Genomic DNA, 24,517 nt, shown 5'->3' with positions numbered 1-24,517 from the left:
CACACACACACACACACACACACACACACACACACACACACACACACGTCGACGCCGTCGTCGCTCCCCTCTTCGTCCCTCACCCTCAGCGGGCGACGTCGATGTAACAACCCTTACCGACACGGATGGCTCCCTCTGTTGGGGTTGCACAATCGCGCCCTGATTGATAATTTATACGGTGCGTGCAGGTTTATTTGATTATCAGCCTCCAGCTGGGCGGCTTGGCTCGCCCGCGCCACCGCGCGCCGGGGCGACTCGCCGACTCCTTTCGCGCGCGCTTCTCCTGTCGTCGCTCCGTTTTTCGGCGCTCCGCGCCGTCGTCCTCGCATTCCTCTCTCCTCTCTCTCTGTCTCTCCCTCTGATGATTGAGGCGATTGGGGTGAAACGTAAAAAATAAAAACGTCGATTGGCATAATTTCAGCGAATTTTACGTACAATATCTCAAACATGGAAGGGAATTTATATTATAGATATCTGCCGATATCATCGTCGCACTTGTCGGTTCCCTCAGTTAGAATGAAAGTTCAAATTAGTGGAAATATTTAATCCGGAGGGACAGATTGAGAGCGGGTGGTACCGTCGCGAAAGCGACAGAACGAAAATATTTGAGCGTGTCCGGATTAAATCGACGTCGCACGTCCGTACGGGGGGTGTTTCGTGTTGTTGTTTGAGTACGCTGCCGGGTGCAAGGGTAAATATGGACAATTACATATTTCTCCATCCTTCCTTCTACCCTCGATCCTGGAGATCGCGCGCGCGACGGACCCCAGCGAGAATCGTGACGCGGTATTATACGAGGCGCTCCACTTTAGGGTGGTTACGCAAGCGGGGGCTGTGTGACATGCGGGCGAGGTTGACTGTGCTGTGACAGAGAGAATCCGTCGACAGGGGGAACGTACGCGTGTTACGTTGATGGCATAATTGGTATCATTCGGGAGGGAGTCTTCTTTTGAGGTGACCCCCCAACGAGGTCCCCCTCCCTCCCCATTACGCGCGCACAATTATGCGCGTCTCGTTCCATGCGGTTACATTTTCTCGATCGAGCCGTTTTTTTCTCTCTTTTTCTTACTCGGATGAGACGCGGGGACAGGACGATACCGATCGAAAAGCGCAGCGGAGGGCGATCAAATCGTGTCGCTTTATCTTTCTCAGTTATACCGCACGCGATTGTCATTTGTGACATAAATCGACGAAACGTAGATCAAATAAGTAGATTAAACCTTTAATACAAACGTTGATTGAAAGTATAAATTATATTTTGTGTTTCATTCCGAGATATCTCATTCCTTTCCTACTTGACGTTCGTTTTCTTCTTCCGTTGCTCGTGCGTCCCTTTCGTCGTGTTCAAGCCCTTGATCCCTCTTACGCCCTTTAAATTGGAGAAAATCAATCCTGGTTTATCGGCACTGAGCGATCCTGTTCCGAAACCCTGGCTTCGTTTTACATCGTTGCGATTTGCGGGCGCACGATCTTTTACGCGGACGTCATCGTTTTCCACCCTCTCCAAATGATCGTTCGACTTCGCAGTCTCGTTTTCCACTTGCTGCAGCTTTCGGTTAACATCTCCGTTCGTCGCGTCGTTCTCAGGACGCGATGTGACGGGTTCTTTCGTTCTCGAGCGTTTCCACGTTCTTATGGGTAATCTGGAGAAGAATTTCTTTTCTTTCTTCTTTTCCATATCCGTGCGCGTCGCAGCAGCACCTGTCATTCTCAAAGCGAATGTCCTCTCGTTCTTCGTTACCTTCTCCTCGGGCGCCAATCGCGAGACAGTCACGTTGATCTGGTCCATTTTACTATTTCCAGAATTTCCACGATGAGAATTTGTGTTATTTCTTTCGTTCGCCGTGTATATCCGTCCGTTGCTCTTCGAGTCCGCGATGCGATTAAATGTTCCTGTCGATCGACTCGTTTCCTTCGGAGGATTATTGGGAAGTTTATCGAATTTGTCGCGGTACCGACGCTCGTCGACAGTGGCACTCGTGATTTCTTCTCTCCTTTCAGTAGTCTGAGACTTGATCTTCTTCCCTTCGGTCGCCGAATACGGCCTCGTGTTAATTGAATCTAATAAAAGAAACGTGTAACTTGCAAGTAAACAAATACAATGCCAAACGTTTATTATACACTGTCTTGTGATACAAGATAAAATTAAAAGTGACGTATTTAGAAATGTCTGAAGGATGCGCTTGGAAGAAACATTAACAATGTAACATATATTATTTTTAGAATTACGTATAATACGTATATTTAGATAATAGATAATAATTAATAATTAAAGATTTAATGCATTTTTTTCTATTATTATACACACATAAATAAAATAATTGATTAATGTAAGAATATTACATTCTTGCTATATTTTTACATTGATTAATTCTCTTTCATAATTGCAAATCAATGTTTGCTGAAGAAAACGTGATGTAAAACGCATAAATTATGTAATTGCAGAGACATCTACTGGTGCTGTGTAAACTACTTACAAACAACATCGGTAAAGATGGTCAATGTAAAGGGAAGAAAAAAAAGAGAAAAATTATTTCTTAATATTTTTTTCTTTGCAATTCTTACTTTTTTCTGCAAGATACACGTTCGAAATTCGTTTATCGATTGGCGCCTTCATCGATTGACTACGTGAAGCAAACGCGTTCGATGTATTTAATCGCAAGAGCTTGGGTTTCTCTTTCACTGTGTCGCCTTTCGAAGTTCGATACCGCGCGCTGTTTATCGGAATCTCAGGCGATAAGTTTTCTCGGCGGTCCTTTTTTAACGTTTCCTTAAACTCTTCTTCTCCTTCCGAATCAACAGTATCTACGCGTTTCGGCGGCGAATCGAAGATATACGATCTTTTCCCATGCGGTGCCATTTTCTGTAATTTCTCGTGATTTTTCGTCCTCGTTGGATTGAAGAAAGTTGTTTCCTCACATTCTGCATCGTTTTCAAATGAAATAAAGTCCCAGAAAGTATTTTTCATAGGCGCAATGGGATCAGCGGCATTGGGAAGATTATCTCTTTCGCGGTGCATTACTGTTTCATGAGCTTTCCCGAATTCTGCGAGAAAAAGATGATCAAATTAATACGAATCGATAGAAGAAATTCTTTCGTTGGCATCACTTTAAATTCTTAACATCTGTCTATATTTAAAAAACACGCACCCGCCTCGCGGTTAAAGCTTCCATTGGGCCTCGAAAGAATTTTTGTTCGTTTCCTGCGCTCGCTCAAATGAACATTGGTACCGCGCATTTCGCGGATATTCTTCCCGTCGTTCTCGGCAAACCATCGCGGAGAAGTACTCTCCCTTTGAGGTACGCGAATACTTTGCCTAAACGAAGCTTCGAGATCTCTCGAGTAGTCATACCGCGGTATACGTTCCCTACGAGAACGCGCGATTGCATTTCGCGGATTAACGAATTGGGCATAGTAGTCATCTTCTTCGACGGGGGAGTTGTTTCTTGGCAGCTCGAGATTGTTATAGGGGCTCTGCGCATACAAATCATCGTAATCCAGGTCGTCGATGTACATGTCATCGTAATCATCTCGCCGCGTTGTTCCTCGGACGTGATTTATTCTATTTCTGCCCTACGATCAATTGAGAAGATATCTGAAGCGTTGGCTTATTGTTGACTCGCGATCGCGTTTGCTTACTTCATCATTATTTACATCTGCAGCTGTTCGAGCAAACTCGTTCGGTTTATCATTGAGCCACTTGGCGATCCTGCGAGTCGATTTAAAGCTCTCGGCTCCACCGCGACGCCGATCGGACGCGCCGCGTGGAAAATGTATGGGAAACGTGGTATCCGTGTCGCAACCGACGTCCGCCAGTTCCACGATCCTGCCTGTATCGCCGTAAACGGTGGATCGGAAGATCGGCACGATGGGTTCCGCGTCGTCCACAAAGAGGAACATCGGATTCTCGAAGAACGCGCCCATATCTGATCGCGTATCCATCAACGAGACTGTGTCACGCGTCGGAATCGCGCGTCTGTAAAATGCAAGGCACGCGAAAGGAATTCATTCTCGCGTGAGATGTAGAATATTATGATCGTCGAGAGGACGTTTTTATCCGATTTTACAGTTTAACAATCCGCAGGAAATTTCTATCGACATTTATTTTTCATTCACCTATCTTTTATAATCCTCAACCGACAAAATGGGGGATATGTCGTGCCTCGCGGCGACGATGGCGAATCTCTCGTCAGACATTATTTACGTATTACAACGTAAATTATGTTTTTCTCGACCATTATCTGCGCACGAGTTGGTTATTTCACGTGAAAGATTTTGATTTTGACATTTTTCACCTTTCCGAGGAAGAAATCAAGTGACTCGTGCAGTTCGAGATATCGAAGAAATCCAAAGTCGCGGATATGTGTCGAATGAAGCAATATTAATCAGATACAAATTACGAGATGCGAAATCGGAAATGTGTATTTCTGACAATGGGTGTTTAATGTGTCACTGTGTGTGTGTCTGCAGTATTAAACTTGAGTTCGTTGTTAAATCCAAAGAATTGGGCGATCCAATCCTGCCTGCTGAATGGGCAGAACGAGTAATTTTTTAGCCGACTAGCACAGCATATTATAGTATAAATAAGAACAGTAGATATTTGTGTTTGTGTCGGTGTCTTTGAACTTCGTGGCAATTAACCAACCACCATTGTTGATTTGGCGAATGCGTTTTATTTGAATGATAGACACTGCTTTATAATTATTGCTTTAAAATTATTATTGTTCAACTGTATGTGCCTATAATCCCAGATAATATACTTATGTCTGAAAAACGTCGTCAAGCATCTTTTAGACATGCGTGCTTTGTGGAATGTCTTAGCAATTTTTGAATAGATTTGTCATTTACAGTTTTATCATATATTAAATCGATATATTTATATTTACAAATGCAAATACACAGCTTTGAGTAATAACTAATTTCGATGATACTTTACCTATTAAAATAACAAATAATTATTCAAAATAAATTATATTTTTTATACTATAATGTATTATCAGTTACCATGCAGTTTTAACATGCATTGGTTAGCATGTTTTTGTAGTTATGTAATTTACAAGCATATATGAAAGATTTAAGACTCGTGCGGTTCGAGATATCGAAGAAATCTGAAGTTGGATAACGTCGTTTCTACATTTTTATATCTTCACTACATTTTTGTTGAAGTAATTATGATCGCAACCCGAATGAAGTCGGCAGGAACGGTAGAGCTAATTATTATAATTACGTAATTATTTAATTACGCTTTATTTAATCAGAGAGAAACCTGAGAGAGGCCATCCCGGCCTTTTTCGTGTGTTGCTCTGTTGCATTTTCCGACGCGCCGCCTGAGAAAGTGCAACTCAACTACGTCGTGTCGTGGACCACGAGGTAAGGTCATGCCCGTTCTAGACTGGCGGATGGATGAGCCGACTCTCGGCAGTCTCGGCTCATCCGAGTGAGTGGTGTAGACGGGTAAAAATCTATAGTTTATGTATAGTTTATGTCACGTACACTATAGAAGGCGGATGAGCCGAGAGTCGGCTTATCCTCCAGTCTAGAACGGGCATCAGGTAAGGTGGAGGTAAGGTAACGAAGTTTTTACGATGAAAAATATTTTGTAGAATCCGCATCAATCCGTCGATGCGTCGAATATAATAATTCGAATTGTGTGTTCTTCGCATTGTCGTATTTCACTCTTTCGCCGCAAAATATTATCTTTTTTTTTTATTAGTCTAATAACAACGAGGTGCACACGCGTCTATTGTCGAGTCGCTTTGAGATTTACATGTGTTTTTATTTAAATAAAGGCATATACAAGCGAAGGTACATGTGAAAAATTAATACGCAAATTTGCGAAAAATCACGCAACTTCTATTCATCTATCTGATCCTATCGATTCGTGTGAACATGGGGGGTGCATTCGGGGAGCACGCTATTAGCACAATTATCGTCCAAAACTGTTCGAGGAGACGCTTTGTGGCGCTGTGATAGCCGATGATGACGTCACTGTAAAGGCAGCGTGACGTCATCACTCGCGCTATTTTCGCTATTATTTTCGAGGTGAGGCACGAAATACTATTGGCGCTTAAGCTGCGTTCGGGGAGCTTGCTATCGCTGTCGCGCTATTGGCTCTTCGAACGAAGTTCATAGCGTTTGCGTTTATAGCGTTAATAGCGTCTCCCCGAATGCACCCGTAGTATTAAGCGCTACTAACCTGATCTAATCTATAAGCTAGTAAACTATTGAGAATCGTGAAGAACGTGTTCCACCTGTGTGTTACAATAAACAATAAACGATCAAATTGACAGCGATATATTTTTATTACAAGTTATTTTGTGCAGTGAGAATAAAAGTTCTTATTTTTAATAGCGCTATATTTATTGATAAAAGGGTAGTAAATATAAACAATTGTAGCACGTAGTTTTCAAACTTTTGTAATTAAAGACACACCTACATATTTGTATTTTCATACTCAATTTATATTTATCGTATTCTTTAACGGAAACATAATTATCAGGACTTAAAAAAATCTAGCAGCTATATAGATAATTGCTACTGTCAATACTGTTGTATTCTATAATTACAGTACCCAGGTAGCAGAGTGACGTCAAATGATGTCTTAATAACGTCTTAATGACGTCTCTGGACGTCAATTAGACGTCTTTAGACGTTATTCTGCTACCTGGGTACTATATCTTATGGCAGTCTAGGCATAGGTCGTATATTACAAAAAGTGTAAATATATGAAATTATTTATGTTACAGAATGAAGCAAATCGATACTAATCAAACGGTTAAAATCCCAAAGGGATTGACTGTTACCGTCAAGTCCCGTCTGGTAACGGTGAAAGGACCAAGAGGTGTATTGAAACGATCCTTCAAGCACCTTGCGCTTGACATTCGTGTAAGTAGAATATTATTATTACAAAAGATATGATGTGTTTCTTGAAAATTGTCTTCCAGTAATCGTCTAATTTTAAACGAACAAACTGGAGTAATTGTATCCATTGTGATGAGAATTTGGATTCCCCTTCATTTCCCATAAATGATAAATCAACATCTGAAATATTTGCAATTTATATCAAAATGTTGCAACATTTGTATTTATGTCTTATAAGTGAATATTCTTTATTCTGTATTTCAGATGATCAGCCCAAGGTTACTGAAGGTAGAAAAATGGTCCGGTACGAAAGAAGAATTAGCTGCTGTTCGTACCGTGTGCTCGCATATCGAGAATATGCTTAAAGGCGTAACAAAGGGCTACCAATATAAAATGCGAGCTGTATACGCCCACTTTCCTATCAATTGCGTGACTACGGAGAATAATACAGTTATAGAAATCCGTAACTTTTTGGGCGAGAAATTCATACGCCGTGTCAAAATGGCACTAGGTGTGACTGTCGCAAATTCCGGCAAACAGAAGGACGAGTTGATCATAGAAGGAAATTCCTTGGAGGACGTATCTCGTTCAGGTAAATACTTTAATACATAATAAGTACCGGTAGTTTTCGAACAAATAAATAAACTTGGCAACGTTAAACATTGTATTCTATATTTTAGCTGCTCTCATTCAACAGTCAACGACGGTAAAGAATAAGGATATTAGAAAGTTTTTGGATGGACTTTACGTGTCCGAAAAAACAACAGTTGTAAAAGATGATGAATAAATTCTTCAATATATGACTGGACAATAGAATTTATTAATGCACATATTTTTATTGACCCAATATTGAAATAAAAATGTACAGTTTTTAATTGTCTTTATCAACGTTATACTTTGATACCTTATTTAGGCTATGCACATAAAAAGTAGTTATATATGTAGTTATATATGTCTTATTATAATCCCAGATAATACTCATGTCTAAAAGACATCGTCAAGACGTTTTTTAGACATGCGTGCTATGTGGAATGTCTTGACAATTCTTGAATAGATCGCCCATTTACAGTTTTATCATATACATATATTTTATTTTATAATAAATACTATGATATAATTTTATTAATATTATTATTACAAATAAAATCACAGGAAATATTAGATTAATTAAATATTTAAAGTAAAAACGTATTTCTAGTATTTCTACACGTGTACGAAAGTAAAAAATACACATTTTATTTACATTGTAAGTAAAAAATATACATTTTATATATTGAAATATAGAAATATATTTTTGTATAATCAATAAATTTATACGTTATATATTAAATCGATATATTTATATTTACAAATGCAAATACACAGCTTTGAGTAATAATTAATTTCGATGATACTTTACCTATTAAAATAACAGATAATTATTAAAAATAAATTATATTTTTTATACTATAATGTATTATCAGTTACCATGCAGTTAACATGCATTGGTTAACATGTTTTTGTAGTTAATTATGTAATTTACAAGCATATGAAAGATGGTTCGAAATATCGAAGAAATCTAAAGTTGGATAACGTTTCTATATTTTTATATCTTCACTACATTTTTGTTGTTGTAATTATGATGGCAACCCGAATGAAGTCGGCAGGAACGGTAGAGCTAATTATTAATTGCGTAATTATTTAATTACGCTTTATTTAATTAATTATATTTCTGCCCACGAATTGCAGGCAAAACGGTGATTTTATCTGCAGCGTTAAATCGTGACTACGAAGTTCCGCCTCTAAAGAAAATACAGATGGCGTATCGCTTGTATGTACATACGTTCGTGGAGTTTAGGACGAGTGACATGTCGTGAAATTATTTATTGCTTTGGAATATTGGAATTACAGAACGCTACGTTTACAGAACGCTGTTTTTTGAAAGAAACCTTGAACCTAACCTAACTAAAGAAGTCTGGAGTTAGACGTTCGTATGTGTCATCGAAATCAAACGTTTCCTGTGTAAATTACTTCACTCACAGTCATTTACTACGATGAATTCAATAGGTGATGATTTATAGATACATTACCTGTCAAGTCTCCGGATTTTGGAGTAATAAAATTTATTTAACGTTGCAGAAAAAAAACGTTGTCCTTTCATGGAGAAATGTTACCGAAAAAATCCGATTCATTTCGGTGAAATGTCACATCCTCATTGTAACTATCTGTATTCCTTAATTACATGTAATTATATAATTATTGAAGGTTAATAGCTGTCACTTTAATTTTAGTGGAGGAATTACTAGTGGATCAGCTGGATGGTACGATAGAAATACCAGAAGTGCTCCATTTTGCATGTAACGATCGTTCGCAGTTGTTAGATCAATTGAAAGTACTGCAAATGGTACTTAGGAAGGAGAGGGACAGAAATAAGGACAACCAGATGTCTGTAACCAGTAGTTCATCCTCTTTTAAAACACAATCTTTGTCTACTGCTACGTCAAGTAAAGAAGGTTACAGACAAAAAGACTTGAAAGAAAAAGTAGAGAGACATAAGGAGGCAACTGTACAGAAGAGGCAAGATAAACTCAAGCAAATGGATGCAGAAGCTCAAGCACTCTCTAGAGCTTTGACTTGCGAGGATAGGAAGGAGAGCTCGGAAAGTACTAAGGTCAGTGAACATGAGAATAAGTTTGTGAACATTAAATTATAAAGGGTAAACGTAATAAATGTAAGTTTGTTTGTAGCCAAAGAAGAGAAGTCAGGAAGCAACAGAAACTGGTTCTTCTGTTACGAAGAAGATGAGACAGATGAGCATAGAAAGCAGCAGTCACACTAAGGATAGTCAGCAGAGCATCAGCAACACTCAAAGCAGTTCTAGAAACAATGAGCGAGATGCAAATCGTGGGACGTCTATCATGGATATGTATGAAGCTTGCGATTCTGAAAAGTCAAGAAAGGAAGTTAGAAAAAGGGCCATTCAGATGATGAGACAATCTGGATATACGGTCTCCGTCGTGGAACCAGGAGAGTTTGCGATAAAATATGCCTTTTCAGCACCTTATCACTTATTCTACACGAGAGTGGAAAATTCCAGGGAGACTTACAATCAACAGTTTTCCATAACTTTCCCTGAGATTCTTGACCGGAGTCTTGGAGAAATTGTTAACAGTCTTCATTTAAATTTTATGGTAGACGTCGGGTGGCTGTGTTTGCAGTATCTGTTGGCTGGCCAACGTACAGATATGATGATTCTGTATGGCGATCGGGTGGATCGTGAGAAATTAAGTAGCAACATTACCATGATAGAAGTAGATATGCCGACCAAGTTTAGTTGTCATCATACGAAGATCATGATTCTGCAATACAAAGACGATGGAATCAGGGTGATTGTCTCCACTGCTAACTTGTATTCTGACGACTGGGAAAACAGGACACAAGGGTGTGCTAAATACTTTTAGATATTCCTTAATAGTACGATATTTGTCCATAAATATATTTTTATTGTGTTCTAATTAGATTATGGATCTCGCCTCACCTGCCCTTGCTACCAGAATCTGCGAATCCCAGTGACGGGGAATCTCCAACAGGCTTTAAAAAGGATCTCGAGCGATATCTGAATAAATATAGACATCCAGCTTTGACGCAGTGGATATGGGCGGTACGAAGGGCAGATTTTTCTGACGTGAACGTATTCCTCGTCGCTTCTGTTCCTGGGACTCATAAAGATAATGAAGCCGATTTTTGGGGATACAAAAAATTAGCGCACGTCTTATCGCGTCACGCTACATTGCCGCCAGATGCCCCTCAATGGCCCATCGTCGCGCAGAGTTCCAGTATTGGCAGCCTTGGTCCAAACTTTGAGAGCTGGTTATCGAAAGATATAATTCCGTGTATGTCGAGAGAGACTACTAAGGGTTTAAAGAGTCATCCACGTTTCCAGTTTATTTACCCGTCGATACAGAATTACAAGCAGAGCTTTGATTGTCGAAATTTATCTTGCTGCTTGCCCTATAGTACACAAGTGCATTCTAAGCAACAATGGATAGAATCGTACTTATAGTAAGCTACACTTGTTTATTTTTATTTTATTCAAATCTTTAGGCCTGTGTTTTTATACCTTAGAAGCGATCCGTTTTTTCTACAACTAGAATTTGATATATTTATTTTTATAGCCAATGGAAAGCTAAGCGAACAGGACGAGATCGTGCGATGCCTCATATTAAATCCTACACGAGAATTTCGCCCGATTTGAAGAGCATTCCCTGGTTTGTGCTCACCAGCGCAAATCTAAGCAAAGCCGCATGGGGAGTCCAACGAAACAATCATTATATAATGAACTACGAGGCTGGCGTTGCATTTATACCAAAACTTATCGTAAGCACCGTATTATTATTTTAATATAATTTCTAACATATTGATGAGTACGTGTTATTGAAATGTATTAAAGGCGCATGTTTTAGTCGATTGATATTAATTATTACTTCTCAAATTCTTTTGTATTCAGACTGGGACAACTACGTTTCCCATCGAGGACGAAGAGGATCCAGCCGTCCCAGTATTTCCGATTCCATACGATCTTCCATTGTCTCGATATGAATCGAGCGATAGTCCTTTCGTCAGCGACTTTCTCAGCTCTCTGGGCAGAACGTAATTTTGCAGCTAATACTAGTATTTTTTTTATCTCTTTAAATAACGGAATATTTTTGTATCCATATTTGTATATTTATTTGCATGTATATACAAATAAAGCATTGAATGTTTTTTTCTCTCGATCAAAACCTTTCCTTTAAAACTTATAAAATGAATAGGAAAAGTAATTTATATGGTTTTGATTTAGAGAATTTAACATTTTGATCACAGATATTGGAAATTAATATTAGCTTCTGACATAGCTACTTAATTGCCTTCATTATTTATATCCGTTGGAATTATCGGAATTATCTTAAATGATTTATTGCTCAATCGTGAGATACATGTATAATATAGGATTATTGACGCGGAAGAAAAGACAAAGAAGCAATAAATGTTGGAGAATTTTCGTATAGTGCATTCTTCCTCGGCAACTTCTTCCTCAGTCTCGATTTCGCGACGAATTCGTGCCCGGTCGCCTCAGACGCGTTTTCCATAAAACATCAGCACGAAAGCGCTTCCTCGATGCGAGGACCGAAACGTAATATTAGCGTCGTTCGTTTTTGTACATGCTCAGCCTTCAAACGGCTGTTAATCAAATCATGATATATACGCAGTAATTACGCGAATCGTACGCACGTTAGGCAACGCACGTCTTGTCGAGACACGTATATACATATACCTACGATTTATAAAAGAAAACAAGGAAAATTTCAAGTTATGCGGTCGGGCACGTCACTCGATCATCTGATTGTAAGACAGAGATATCAGATTCCATTTTTTGTGGAGCGAATTTATTAATAAATCGTTATTTAACTTTAACTGTGTACGCGAGACACTGAGAGGAAATAGATCTTTTTTTACGATATATATATTTCCGTGTATTATACAACAGTTCTGTTGTTCGTCCTCACGTCTGATTTCGGAACATACGCTCTTATCTTTTGTCATATTACCACGTTTACTATGAAACAATGCAAACATCACGTCCCTCAGTATACAAGAAACCGCTGAGCGGTTTCCGCAAAGCTTTGCATTTATTATCGATAATATTGCCCGGTGATAATCTCGCTACATCAAATATTTTTCAAGGATATCGGAGAAACGGTGTTAAAATCAAGAATAAAATTGACAAGTATAGTCATCAATCAATAAATTCGATAATTTACTGTCCATAAAACTGTAATAAATATTTTTAATAGCAAATTCGACGATTTATCATGTAAAAGTATCAGTTTTTTCTTAAACTCAATTATCGAATGTATAATATGTTTATTTATAAAGCTTACAATTATCTGCAAGGCTTATTTCTCATTTATCAATCATTAGAACAAGAAAAAAATGCGCGAAAAAAGTGTAATCACAACTTTATTACAAAAAATATTGAAAGCCGGATATGGAAATCTATTTTTTGTTATTGCAGCATTAAATAATAATTGAAGAGAATCTGAAACAGCATTAAATTAAAGAGAATTTAAAATTTATCTTTAAAATTGCGAACTTGATGATACGATTTATTATCCTGCGAAATGCAACTCTTAGGCTTGTTCGTTTTAACTGAACTTCTTGCACAGTTAATTTTTGCTCTTTTTCTTTCCACCGTGAAAAGAAAAAGAGCAAAAATGAACTGTGTTTTATCTATATATATATATAAGTTCAGCCAAAACGAACAGGCCTATTATCGTGTGCGATTTTTAACGCGATTATCGTCGCGCAGATCCAACAGTCGCGATTTCACTCTTTTTAATTATGGAGTCTTTGATCCCCCGCTTTCCCGTTTTATCTACGGTCTGCCTTCGTTATCGGATCAATCACATGAAACTCGCTAGCCGGTGACGTCAAAGTTTTCTGATCCGCTCTGAGCCTCCCACCAAGAGGCGAGGACTTCCTAGTTGGATGTCCTCGGCGCAGATGCGGCTTTTGGGAGAAGGGACATCTCGGTGCCGGCTACGGCGGCCAGCCGAGGACGTCGAGTCGATCATCAGTACGCGAGATATCACCGGCGGGATAGGATAGGACCTCATCACCGGATGTGTGCGTACCGGTGTGTACCTTCCGCGTACTTTGGTACGCGGTCCGGATCTACCTCCGAAAGATTTCTCGCCGGTGGATTAGCGGACTCTTCGTAAAATCTATCGGAGGATCATGTAAGTGTTGACCGAGGTGTCGAGGTGTCAAAGAGATATGTGATACATTGTGCGGGGAATAATTACATAAAAGGACGGCCTTCGTGTGTAAGACGCTAAATTTTTTGGGAAGAGAACAATACGCGGCGCGCGATGGGTCGTGGGGAAAACGTGTCCTGCCTGATAATGAGACGGTAAACGCGAAAGTATCGAAAGCGAGCGTGGTGCAAAATTCCATTGCTATACAGCTCGTTCGATTTTTATTGATTTTTTTGCCAGTCGAAATTGGTTAGCAGAGCAACGTTAATCATGACCGATTCAGTTTTCTTCTCTTATTTAAATAAGGTAAATCTATGCTTGGCACACATAATGTGTACATACGCGTATTATCTTTCCTTGGATCGTTTTTTTTAAACGCTTAAGTAATTCTTAGAAATTCTATGCGACAGCATTACGATTTAATAAATAAATCGTAAAAAAACGCAGACAGTTGTATAATTTTTAAATAAAACCATATACGTCTGATAGCACGTTGTTGCCGTAATTTTTCTCTTCAAGTTTCCTCAATTAGCAGGTATAAAGAGTTGATTAGTTCTAATAATTTATCAAAGGCATTTTATTTTATTTTGATGTAAATTTGGGGGGGGGGGAGATCGCTGACAATCGGCTGTCAATTGTCAGTAAAATCATTTAGCGTCGATGTGCGTCAAGCTGCTTTAATATTTAACGTTTGCAACACATGTGCTGTAATAAAATTTGTTCATATATCGAGAGTATATGATTATAAACGAAGATACTATTAGGCTTTATCGCAACGGAATGTACCCGCAACGAATTACTCATGATCGCAAAATCTCAATTTAAAAACCCTGACCCTTGGACGGCGAAAACCGGCGTTTCAGTCCGCGACTTATTTCTGTCAACAAGGATCCGTCAGAATGACATCATCCAATGTTTTAAGATGACGCTGCCGCAACTCGTTCGCGATCCTTCGAAATGTTGCGAGTTCAGCCTGCGCTCTTATTGACGGGACGTGGAACGCCGTCGACCGCAAAGACGAATCGATAAACTGCTGCCGAGGTGTTGCGGCAGTGGAGGATATCCAAGTCTAGCCACCCCCGACACGGAGAGAGGTAGCGTGTCCGCCTTAATCGCCGGATTGATTTTCGTCGGAGCGGACTGCGGAGCACGGCGAGATCAAGATGATGACTTGTTGGGTCCTCGTCGGGGTCTTCGTAGCCATCGTGCTCATTTACGGCCTCGTCGAATTTCATTACTTCCTGCGCATGTTTTTCACCGTCTTCCTCGCACGCTACTGCAAAAAAAGGGTGCACATTCTCGACGAGACCGTGATCTACGGTACGTGAGAAATTTACGCTCGAATCAGCTTCCATTCAGGAAGCGAATTTGAAGTTTAACGATTCCATTTAGTATTCATTAAAAAAAAAAAAAAAAAAAAAAATGTTGTCCGACCTTGTGCGAATAATTCACAGCTATACATAAATTAATTATGCTACGAATTAAAATCCATTTGTATTCCTTAACGTAAACAACTGTATAATAAATATCGTAAAATAATTTATTCAAGTTTATATATATATATATATATATATATATATATATATATATATATATATATCTAAACTTTTATTTTAATATCATTTTATTGAAAAATAAGAGTAGAATATTTTTTAAAAATAGCACACATTTAATTGATATTTCTTACGTCAGAGCAGAAATAAAATATTTTACAGGAAATCCTTGGAATTTTGGTAAATTTATTTTAAGGATGCCTTATAAATTGCTTTAACGATTTAACGATGCCTATAAAACGGAATGCCTTAACACGGAAAATTTTGTCCCATCAAAAATTTTAAAAATAATTATGAATACCTCGATATTAATAACAAGACATTAAAAGCGCTTGCATTGAAGGTCTACCATGTGCCGTTTTATCGTTACGATATAATCTAGGAATCCTTACGATCCCTCCCGGTTATCTCCCTCTTATGTGAACCTTGACCTATCATGTGCGGAATCAGCTGGCGGGTAGAATGTCGCAAATTCAGAATATTGATTGCGTAACATAACGCGTCAAATATAGCGTAAAATATCAAATCTTAAATCTCCTCCGCATTCTTCTCAAATTGATGCGTTACGTTTTCTGGCGGACAACTAAGCTATAGCATTTGATTTTATCTCGAACGTTTACGTTGCTTGAAGAATGGTTCAATATATGTATAGCTTTTCAACGAATGCAATGACCGATTAGTTGTACATATACTTACATATACATACCATGTAGGTGCTTAGCCACAGTTACGCGTCCCTAATTCTTTTAACTTCATCCAAAGTTAAAATCAACTAATGCCTCAAAATCATCATGTTCCATTATGTAACGTCATTATATAACATAAGAATCTCTGGTTTTGATCAATTGCATAGAAATATGCAGTTATTTTATATGCGGTTTATAGCTGAAATGTGCGGTTTATATGGATTGTGAAACTGAATTTCTTGTTCTTTGAATTTGAGAAACTTTCAATATATAATTTTATACAACACACTTTCAAGTTTGATATGTTGAATTATAATCATGACCATTAAATCTTAACCATTCTATATGTGTTATTTGTCGTATAATTATATCGCTTGTTGTAATTCAAACGTGTTTTTGTTACCTTTACATGCATTTACATCTTAATCGCTCAATCGATGTGATCACGATCAATGAACAAAGTAGCGTGATTCAAAGTGTAATAGATATTTTCAAATCAAGTTAAAAAAACTCACAATTATCTTATGATGATTTTTAGGAATTTGCACTACCAACGATGTGGACGCGCTTTTATATCACATGAACAACGCCAGGTACCTTCGCGAGCTCGATTTCGCGAGGGTCGACTTCTTCGAGAGAACCGATCTGTATCGAGAGGTTTGTTCTCAAGGTTCCGGCGTCGTGCAGGGAGCTGCCACTATACGCTACAGACGTTTCATCAAACCGCTAACGATCTTTAAAATTACGTCTAAGGTAACTAGAGGGAATTAAATGCAAACGCATGTAGTTTGAATGTATTTTTCAGAGGCGAAGAGGAAAAATTCCTGTTTACGTAAGCATAAAAAAAAACGTTGTTGAATTGCTAAGAGAGTTAATAGTATGTTTGTTGTAATAATAATAAAGAAGAATTCAAGAATTTTTTATAATAAAGAACGTTTGCAGACACTTTATGATGTTGCAAATTTAAAAAAAAAACATCCCGTTGCAGTTTCTAAGTAGTTTTTTTTTCGAGAGTACATCTTTCAGTTATGAATATGAAGTATCAATTGAAGGAGATTGCATATGCCGAACACAATAGCAAACACGTCAATAGATAACGAGTTACGTTTTTATAAAGCATTCGCGATTCCGAAGTATACACCATTTCGATTTAGTAATTACAATGCACCACGCGATCGTATGACGCACACAGTGTCGAAACTAACGGCGGTTCTCGGTTCTCCTTACGGAGAAACCTGTCCTTAATGTCCTTAACAGACGCATTAAATTGTATCAAGAGACAAGGTCACGCCTCGGTATCGAGTAAATGCGTGAGCAGTGGCCGTGTACATGTATACGCAAGGCAAATTGCAGGCCAGGATTACCGCGGTAATGATTGATTTCTGATTTAATTTTCAATTAATTAATAGTCTAGCATCCTAGAATGCACAAGAAAAATATCTGGCTGAATAAACATTGCAATCCAAAAATCGATGAATTCGACAGAATTATTATTACAAGTAGAAATATTAATCGACTCTATTTGGCCATTATAATTGTCAAGACAATACGACCATGATTTGGTTCGATTATTATCGTCAAGACGCACTTTAACCAAGAAATTGGTCCTTATAAGTTGATGTAATCTTTGATACGTATATATAAGCATCTCGTTTAAATAATTAAATTTATTGCAAAAAATATTACTCTCAGCCTGGCTGAGATAATATTTAAATGAGATTCATATAATATATGTATCAAAGATTACATCAATTTATAAGGACTAATCAGTCAATCAGTCAATCAATATTTCTACTTGTTATTATTTGATTGGCGAAGAAAATGAGATTTACTCGAGAATTATTATTACTTTTATTGTGTTGTTGTGTTCTCGAAAGGTCACATCTCGAAAGGTTCTTATAAAATTTTCGAATTTTAACTTTTGAAAAAAATAAAACGGTATAACGGACGGTATAACGCGTTTAGAATTTTAAATTAAATATCTTCGGTGAGAATGCGTTATCCATTTGATCGCAGCGGAATGGGAAAATGGTACTATATATACAATTCCGGTAAAAAATTTTTTATATAAAAACATCTAAATATATATGTATAATCATATAATATTATATAAAATATTATATAAAATATGTCCCATACTATGTTTTTTTTCTCTTGCATAATCTCTGTTCATAAATACAAGAAAAATAATAAAAAAAAGAATTAGAAAATAATTAAAAGGATAATTTTTGCATTGTTTTTTTTTACAAAAAAATAAAGTCTATGCAAATGTGAAAAATTTGCTCATATATAATTATTTATAATGATATTTTATATGTATATTATTACATTTATATGTATGTGATTATAAATTATTATGTATGGGCAAATAAATAAACAATCCAAAAATAATAAAAAAACAATGCAAAAATTATTTTTTAAATTATTTTCTAATTCTTTTTTTAATTATTTTTCTTGTAACAAACAAACAGAGATTATACAAGAGAAAAAAACATATATGGACATATTTTATATAATATTTTATATAATATTATATGATTATATATATTTAGATATGTTTTTATATAAAAAATGTTTTACCGGGAATATACGCATAACTGTGCTACTATGTGCATATTGTTACATAAGTGTCTTCAAAGTTGCAAAAATCAAAACGGAAAAGAAGTGTTTCGAACCGGTTTACTTGTGCATATTATTGTACATTTGTACCGTATTGCGAAAAGTAAGGTAGATCGGTAAAGAAGCATTATGCATCGAACCGGTTCACTTGTAATTGAACTTTCTCTATATTCTTTCTTCACTCGGATAAGTTACATATATTTTGGGAAAAAATGGGGCAATATCCCATAAATATATTTAAAAAACTGAAAACTTTGTATTTAATAAACTGTTGCGTTTTGATCGGCTTGGTAGCAGATAAATAGAATAGTTACGATTAGAGTAGCACATAGGAAAAAACGGATTTGAAATGGGCATTCGACGTTTTAATTTTAATTAGCATAATATATGTACACAAGTACGTACGCAATCTTGCGTAGTATAATTTCGTTAATTTCTTTTCAGATTATTTATTGGGACGAGAGGAGCTTTTTTATGGAGCATCGATTTATCACGCCGAGTGACGGTTTCATAAGGGCAATCGCAATTTGCAGGCAGAGACTTCTTAACTGCAGCGCTGACACTGTCATTAGCGCCCTACTGAATCGTAGGGTGAAGCAGAATGGGAACGTCGAGGCAGGTGTAACTCAGGTAGGAATTAATTACGTTCGAATATTATTTTGAATAATTCAATTACTGTCAAGAATGTGTTTATACTGTTTAGAAAGTATACATGTTGATATTATGCTGAAATAAAAATGTATTATTCAAGTCGCTTTGGGCCGTCCAGCTATTTTTTAATTAGATAAACTCGAAGCGCAAAAGTTAAACGGCTTATTGTGGTTTCTTAGGTATCTCCTGTGCGGCCAGAGATGCCACCCGAGGTTAGCAGATGGATGGAAAGTAATGAGATATCCTCAGCGATGTTGAGGCAGGAACCGACCACAATAACGACGCGCTGCTGACAAACGGACGCCGCGACGTCCAGCGGTGACGTCGTTTTGGCACCGATATACACAACCACGACCGTGTAATGAGCGGAATATCGGAATGCGATTTCCATCCTTAATCATCGGTCGGACGGATGTTGTTCTGGAAATTCCAGAATAAGAACAATTAATCTCAGTGATTCTCGCGACTTGGGTGTTTAACTCGAGAAACGGAAACTTAGCCCGTAAATGGCCTTTCGACAAAATAAATGATCTACGACAAGCCTGGTGTTCCGCAATCGAGACGGAATAAGAATATAGTTAATATAATCGCAGCGAGCGATTATTTCTTTCTAGTGTTTCTATATTGAAACATGGAATAGTCGAATTCTTAGAAAAAGAAAGTAATTATAAGTAAAGTCTTAAGAAGACTTTTTTTAGAAGAAGAATATAATGATTTTAGAAGAAGAATATAATGATTTTTTTTACCTTCGTATTTTATAATTATACACTATTTTACTGCTGAGCGTAAAAAATCAATGTCAAGGTATTATCGTACATTGTTAAAAATAAAATAAAATATTGAGGTATTAATTAAAATTTGATATAGTGTATGTAATGTTAATATCGAAACTATGTAACTGTAAACGTGTAATATTTTTGCATCAAATGATTAAAAACGTACCTCAAAATTAGAAGAGAGGTGGATTTTTCTGCGTTGGTTTGTGTTACTCGCGTAACAATTAATTTATTATGATTGAAATGAATATTACCATAGTACATAAAAATATAGAAGATTATCTTTTAACACGCCATTAACTACAACTGATTAAATATCTTACATTAACGTTGTGTGTTACGAATCTAAATTATTTTTCACATAATCATGTTGGGGACTTAGCCGCATATTACGCTACCGCTAGCACTACGATAATAGTAACTTGTAATCGCATAACATCTTTGAGCGCAAAACGAACATTGTGAACACTGTATTCTCATATTGGTCATCAAGTTTCTAAGGCCATCCTGAAATCAAGGTTGTAAATTAATTATGATTGTAAATTGATCGAGCAATAAAAGATAATTAATTTACATAAATAAAAATGTCAAGAGTTAGTGAGTACTTACCTGATACTTACCTGATTCTTTGATATCGGCGAAGCGTTGTCCAGCGACGATCCAAATCCAGCGTTGACGATCCATTCGTTGTCCAGCGGCGATCCGGTTGGCGATCCATATTTAAGGCGAGAATCCGGGGAGGTCCAGCATCGGCGATCCAATTGACGATCCCTCGTTGTCCAGCAGCAATCCAAAGTCACATCGTTGGTGGTCCATCGTAGTCCAGCGGCGATCTATCGAAGGCAGGAACCTGAAACAGAAAAGGTGGTTAATATCGATGTCCAATTCTGACGAGATACATATTTCTTACCTTCTCGGTAGATTATTAATTAAACCGAGTGGCGACCGGGCAGTAGATTAACATATTTCGTGAATTTGAGTCTTCACTTAACCACGTCCGGTTACAGTGAGGAGGCGACGATCGCGGCTACGCCAACGTGTGTTCGGGCTTGCAGGTCCTCTCACACGCAACGGAAAGACCAAAGGTGGGGAAACCCGCGCGATTACTAAAGCCGGGTTAAATTCGGCATTAATAATAATGCCTGTGTATTTACATAGTATATTAGGTGCCTTCACATATTGGAAGAAATATATCTATCTATTAAATTAAAAACGCGTCTTTTCGCAATAATAACTTGATGTTTTTGAAAAAGTCGCCGGTATTTTAGTTTGCTTCCTTATACCTAACAACTTTGCAGACTATAATATTGTATCTGATTGGATATGCGCACACATTGGAATAAATAATTAGCAGCGAGGTCACTGATTTATTAACACCAATGATAGTTCACGTATTTTTTATAGCCGCTAACTTCCTCTGTCGTGTGTGTTACCTAATATTTATAAGAATTAATAAAATTTTATAAAAAATGGAGATTTTTATAAAAATAGAGAAACCTTATTTTTAATATAGTCTCAATCTTGATTCATTTAACCCTTAAATGCCACACCTCTCAAGAATCTCGTAAATGACATGAGGGGTCTAAAAGACCCCAGCATGAAAAATGTCTCGTTACTCATTGATTTTTTTATCTTTAGTTATGAAAATTTTTTTTCAATGTTGTTCAAAGCTTAGAAAATAAAATAAAATGATTATATTGTTAAAATTTCAATTTCCACATAGTATAAAAAATTAAGTAAACTGAGTACTGCTAAGTGTACAAACGGGTAGGTCAATCACTCAATTATCATCAATGGGAGCTCCTTTTTTGGCAAAAACATTTGAAAACATTTTATTCTAAAAAGTCTGGGGTCCGCTGGATCCCACGGGGCATTTAAGGATTTAGACTTAATCAGCGAAATGAGATATTAAAATTTAAATAGTTAGACAGGTAATAAAACATTTTTTCAGTTATCGGAGCTGATTTTGCATGTGTTAAAAGACATATTTGTAGAATTTTAAATTAAAAGAAGAACAAATTAAAACAGCAGCTATCATTTATCTGTACAGAGTAATTAATATTTCTTTATTCTTTTTTAATATAAAAGGAACTTATTATGTGCGTTTAACTTGTGTGATGTTCTATTATAAATCTCTTGACATTTTATTTGTAAATCTTCCAATTTGTGATTCTAATTTTGGTTGTCATTTTTCGATCAATCAACGTTTTGAAGCGTCGGTCTTTAGTAACGTGCCTCTGGAACCGGTTCTTTGGAGACCTCCAGACAAGCTAGAGTCACGGTCAGTCTTCTGTCGACCGTGAGGAGGCGCGTATCGAATCGGCGTGCTACAGTATATTTTGTTCAGATAGCGAGAGATACGCCGGTAGGAAGCTGATAATGTTGTGTTCTTGTGCCGTGGCGATAGTCGCCATTCTCTACATTTTATTCGATGTAAACTACTTCCTAAGAATTATCTTCACCATCGTTTGGGGCAGACTTTTCGAGAAGAAGAAGAAGCTCTTCGATACGACAACGATTTATGGTAAGTTCTCACACTTATAATAGATTATTAACTTTGTTTGTGAATAAATCTATTTGCGGTTTGTTAAATGAGGCATTTTTAATTGCAAGGACATTGATAAATAATTCTAAGGAACGGAAGAAGTACATTGTTACGTCACAAAAAAATAAAATTTTCTATGAGATATTATCGATACTTCATGGAAATAATTGTGGGAAATTAAATAATTCGCCGAGTGTGGAGGAAGCGAGATATAGATCGTGTGCAAAGTCGTATCGTATTGTCGTCGTTACGTGTATCAAGAGCAAAGGTCGCGAATAAGATTTACATTATTAGACATATCGCGATAAAAATACGTTCCAATATTTTGCAAAGACATTTTACATGTATCGTGTACATTTTTGTTCGACGCATCAAAATGTTCATAATTTACCAGGTGTGCACACACCGGTGCACACACTGTACACTACTTATTTATGACGTATATTTACATTCTGTGAGTCATGTTTTCAAATGTATTCAGTTACATTATGTGGGTCGGCAAATAACTGTACGGAATGATGCGCCAGCATATCGGCGTATATTTCTTCACTCTACGGAACACCGGCACCGTATATTCATTCGCAGAAAGACTAAACAGTCACGTATATGTATATACAAGTCGTTTCTTGTAATATCTCTGTTTTAAACTCCAAAAGTTCATTATACGATTTTTTCAGTTATTAAGTAATAAGATTCATTTAAGTAGGACAAACACATTGGACGAGTTGGACTATTCGAAATAGAAAGGTTCGCGTTTCAAAGGATAAGTGGTTATCCGTATACAATTTCGAAAAATCCGAACAGAAAGCTTGTAACTCTTTGGCCACCAGAAAATTTCGTCTCTGTCGTGAGATACAATAGCTAATGAATTTCCCTTGTTCTAGGAATCTGCAGCACTCAGGACGTTGACCTGGTCTTGAAGCACATGAATAACGCACGATACTTGCGCGAGTTGGATTTTGCGCGTTTTTACTTTTACGATAATTCAGGTATTTACGACGCGGTCGCAAAAAGAGGCGGCGGTGCTGTTCAAGGTGCATCCACTATACGATATCGTCGGGCAATTCCTATCTTTACGCCGTACAAGGTTACGACAAAGGTACGATCGATTACTTTTTTGCGTTTTTTTAAAATGTTTTTATTGTTCTTGCGCGATAATTAAGTCGATTTAATTTTTCTTGTTGCAGCTCATTTATTGGGAAGACAAACACTTTTATATAGAACAGCAATTTATCAGTCTCACGGATAATTTTATTCGCGCCGTCGTATTGAGCAGACAAACTGTAACCGGATTGAAAATTCCGGTAGCGGATATAATCGCCGAAATCGAGCCAGAAACACGCAGGCCGGAGCCCACCAAAGAACTTCAGTTGTGGCTGGAGTCCATGGAAGAATCATCTCAAAGTCTGAAGAAACAGAAATAAGAAAGAATATGTTCTTTTTAATGCGTTTGTTTGACACGTTATTTATTTAATATTCTTTTAGAATAATTTTTATATTACGGTTGATTCTTTGTTGCAATGTGTATAATTTTATACATATAACAGCATATCTATTTATGGTATAATGGTATTTATACGGTTGCCTTTTGAAGCTCTTTAATTAAAATGCTATTTTTAAATTTAAGATTGTAATATTGAATTATATATCTTAATATTAATTGAGGTACAATGTTGAGTAGAATTTAATTTTGGTTTATATGTCGTAAAATGTTCCTTTTTGCTCTACAATTAGTAAGAAATAAAATTTTGTTAAATTTTACTAAATATATATTACTTATCATTAGTTGTAACGCGTTCATAATCTTATGAACGCAATAAATTTAAGATAACAGGACATTTCATCATTAATGTAAAAAGTATTTATCTCGTGCTTAAACGATAAAGTTCCTAATTTTATTATAAAATGTTGATAAAACATTGATGATACAATTCTAATATTTGGTCAATAAATTTTTCTTTGAACAAAAATCTGTAATCGCATTCGTTACTCAAGATGACGTTGCCAACGAATCATCGGAATTTTACACTTATTACAAAATACTTTGCAT

General features: G+C 36.9%; 4 protein-coding genes across 4 annotated transcripts; all 4 read left to right on the top strand.

Moving 5' to 3' along the window:
* Positions 1-5,541: 5,541 nt before the first annotated feature.
* Positions 5,542-7,677, top strand: LOC112459851 (60S ribosomal protein L9). Its single transcript, XM_025024200.1, has 4 exons — positions 5,542-5,563; positions 6,747-6,885; positions 7,126-7,453; positions 7,542-7,677. The coding sequence occupies exons 2-4, from the start codon at positions 6,748-6,750 to the stop codon at positions 7,646-7,648; spliced, it is 573 nt and encodes a 190-aa protein (XP_024879968.1). The 5' UTR covers positions 5,542-5,563; position 6,747; the 3' UTR covers positions 7,649-7,677.
* A 1,004-nt stretch (positions 7,678-8,681) lies between these two features.
* Positions 8,682-11,586, top strand: LOC112459862 (probable tyrosyl-DNA phosphodiesterase). The gene is made up of 7 exons (XM_025024222.1): positions 8,682-8,907; positions 8,980-9,057; positions 9,132-9,511; positions 9,588-10,282; positions 10,360-10,902; positions 11,016-11,217; positions 11,348-11,586. The coding sequence occupies exons 1-7, from the start codon at positions 8,895-8,897 to the stop codon at positions 11,492-11,494; spliced, it is 2,058 nt and encodes a 685-aa protein (XP_024879990.1). The 5' UTR covers positions 8,682-8,894; the 3' UTR covers positions 11,495-11,586.
* Positions 11,587-13,427: 1,841 nt separating this feature from the next.
* LOC112459859 (protein THEM6) lies at positions 13,428-20,519 on the top strand. The gene is made up of 5 exons (XM_025024213.1): positions 13,428-13,619; positions 14,560-14,957; positions 16,415-16,629; positions 18,940-19,125; positions 19,326-20,519. Exons 2-5 carry the CDS (start codon positions 14,801-14,803, stop codon positions 19,437-19,439), a joined length of 672 nt encoding a protein of 223 aa, XP_024879981.1. The 5' UTR covers positions 13,428-13,619; positions 14,560-14,800; the 3' UTR covers positions 19,440-20,519.
* A 1,656-nt stretch (positions 20,520-22,175) lies between these two features.
* Positions 22,176-24,435, top strand: LOC112459848 (protein THEM6). Its single transcript, XM_025024196.1, has 3 exons — positions 22,176-22,446; positions 23,352-23,566; positions 23,655-24,435. Exons 1-3 carry the CDS (start codon positions 22,302-22,304, stop codon positions 23,889-23,891), a joined length of 597 nt encoding a protein of 198 aa, XP_024879964.1. The 5' UTR covers positions 22,176-22,301; the 3' UTR covers positions 23,892-24,435.
* The last annotated feature ends 82 nt before the right edge of the window (positions 24,436-24,517 follow it).

Source organism: Temnothorax curvispinosus, unplaced genomic scaffold (assembly GCF_003070985.1).
Source record: "Temnothorax curvispinosus isolate PA1 unplaced genomic scaffold, ASM307098v1 QBEX01010178.1, whole genome shotgun sequence".
Taxonomy (NCBI): domain Eukaryota; kingdom Metazoa; phylum Arthropoda; class Insecta; order Hymenoptera; family Formicidae; genus Temnothorax; species Temnothorax curvispinosus.
The sequence above is the reverse complement of the archived record's forward strand: the minus strand, read 5'-3'. Positions and strand labels throughout refer to the sequence as shown.

Excerpts from the sequence above, each read along its gene's own strand:
- LOC112459851 (XM_025024200.1), top strand. The coding sequence starts at position 6,748 with ATGAAGCAAATCGATACTAATCAAACGGTTAAAATCCCAAAGGGATTG. Across the intron at positions 6,886-7,125 it reads ACCTTGCGCTTGACATTCGT|ATGATCAGCCCAAGGTTACT; the intron begins GTAAGTAGAATA and ends TCTGTATTTCAG. Across the intron at positions 7,454-7,541 it reads GGAGGACGTATCTCGTTCAG|CTGCTCTCATTCAACAGTCA; the intron begins GTAAATACTTTA and ends TCTATATTTTAG.
- LOC112459862 (XM_025024222.1), top strand. Across the intron at positions 9,512-9,587 it reads AGAGCTCGGAAAGTACTAAG|CCAAAGAAGAGAAGTCAGGA; the intron begins GTCAGTGAACAT and ends GTTTGTTTGTAG. Across the intron at positions 10,283-10,359 it reads TGGGAAAACAGGACACAAGG|ATTATGGATCTCGCCTCACC; the intron begins GTGTGCTAAATA and ends TGTTCTAATTAG.
- LOC112459859 (XM_025024213.1), top strand. The coding sequence starts at position 14,801 with ATGATGACTTGTTGGGTCCTCGTCGGGGTCTTCGTAGCCATCGTGCTC. Across the intron at positions 14,958-16,414 it reads CGACGAGACCGTGATCTACG|GAATTTGCACTACCAACGAT; the intron begins GTACGTGAGAAA and ends GATGATTTTTAG. Across the intron at positions 19,126-19,325 it reads TCGAGGCAGGTGTAACTCAG|GTATCTCCTGTGCGGCCAGA; the intron begins GTAGGAATTAAT and ends GTGGTTTCTTAG.
- LOC112459848 (XM_025024196.1), top strand. The coding sequence starts at position 22,302 with ATGTTGTGTTCTTGTGCCGTGGCGATAGTCGCCATTCTCTACATTTTA. Across the intron at positions 22,447-23,351 it reads CGATACGACAACGATTTATG|GAATCTGCAGCACTCAGGAC; the intron begins GTAAGTTCTCAC and ends CCCTTGTTCTAG. Across the intron at positions 23,567-23,654 it reads CGTACAAGGTTACGACAAAG|CTCATTTATTGGGAAGACAA; the intron begins GTACGATCGATT and ends TTCTTGTTGCAG.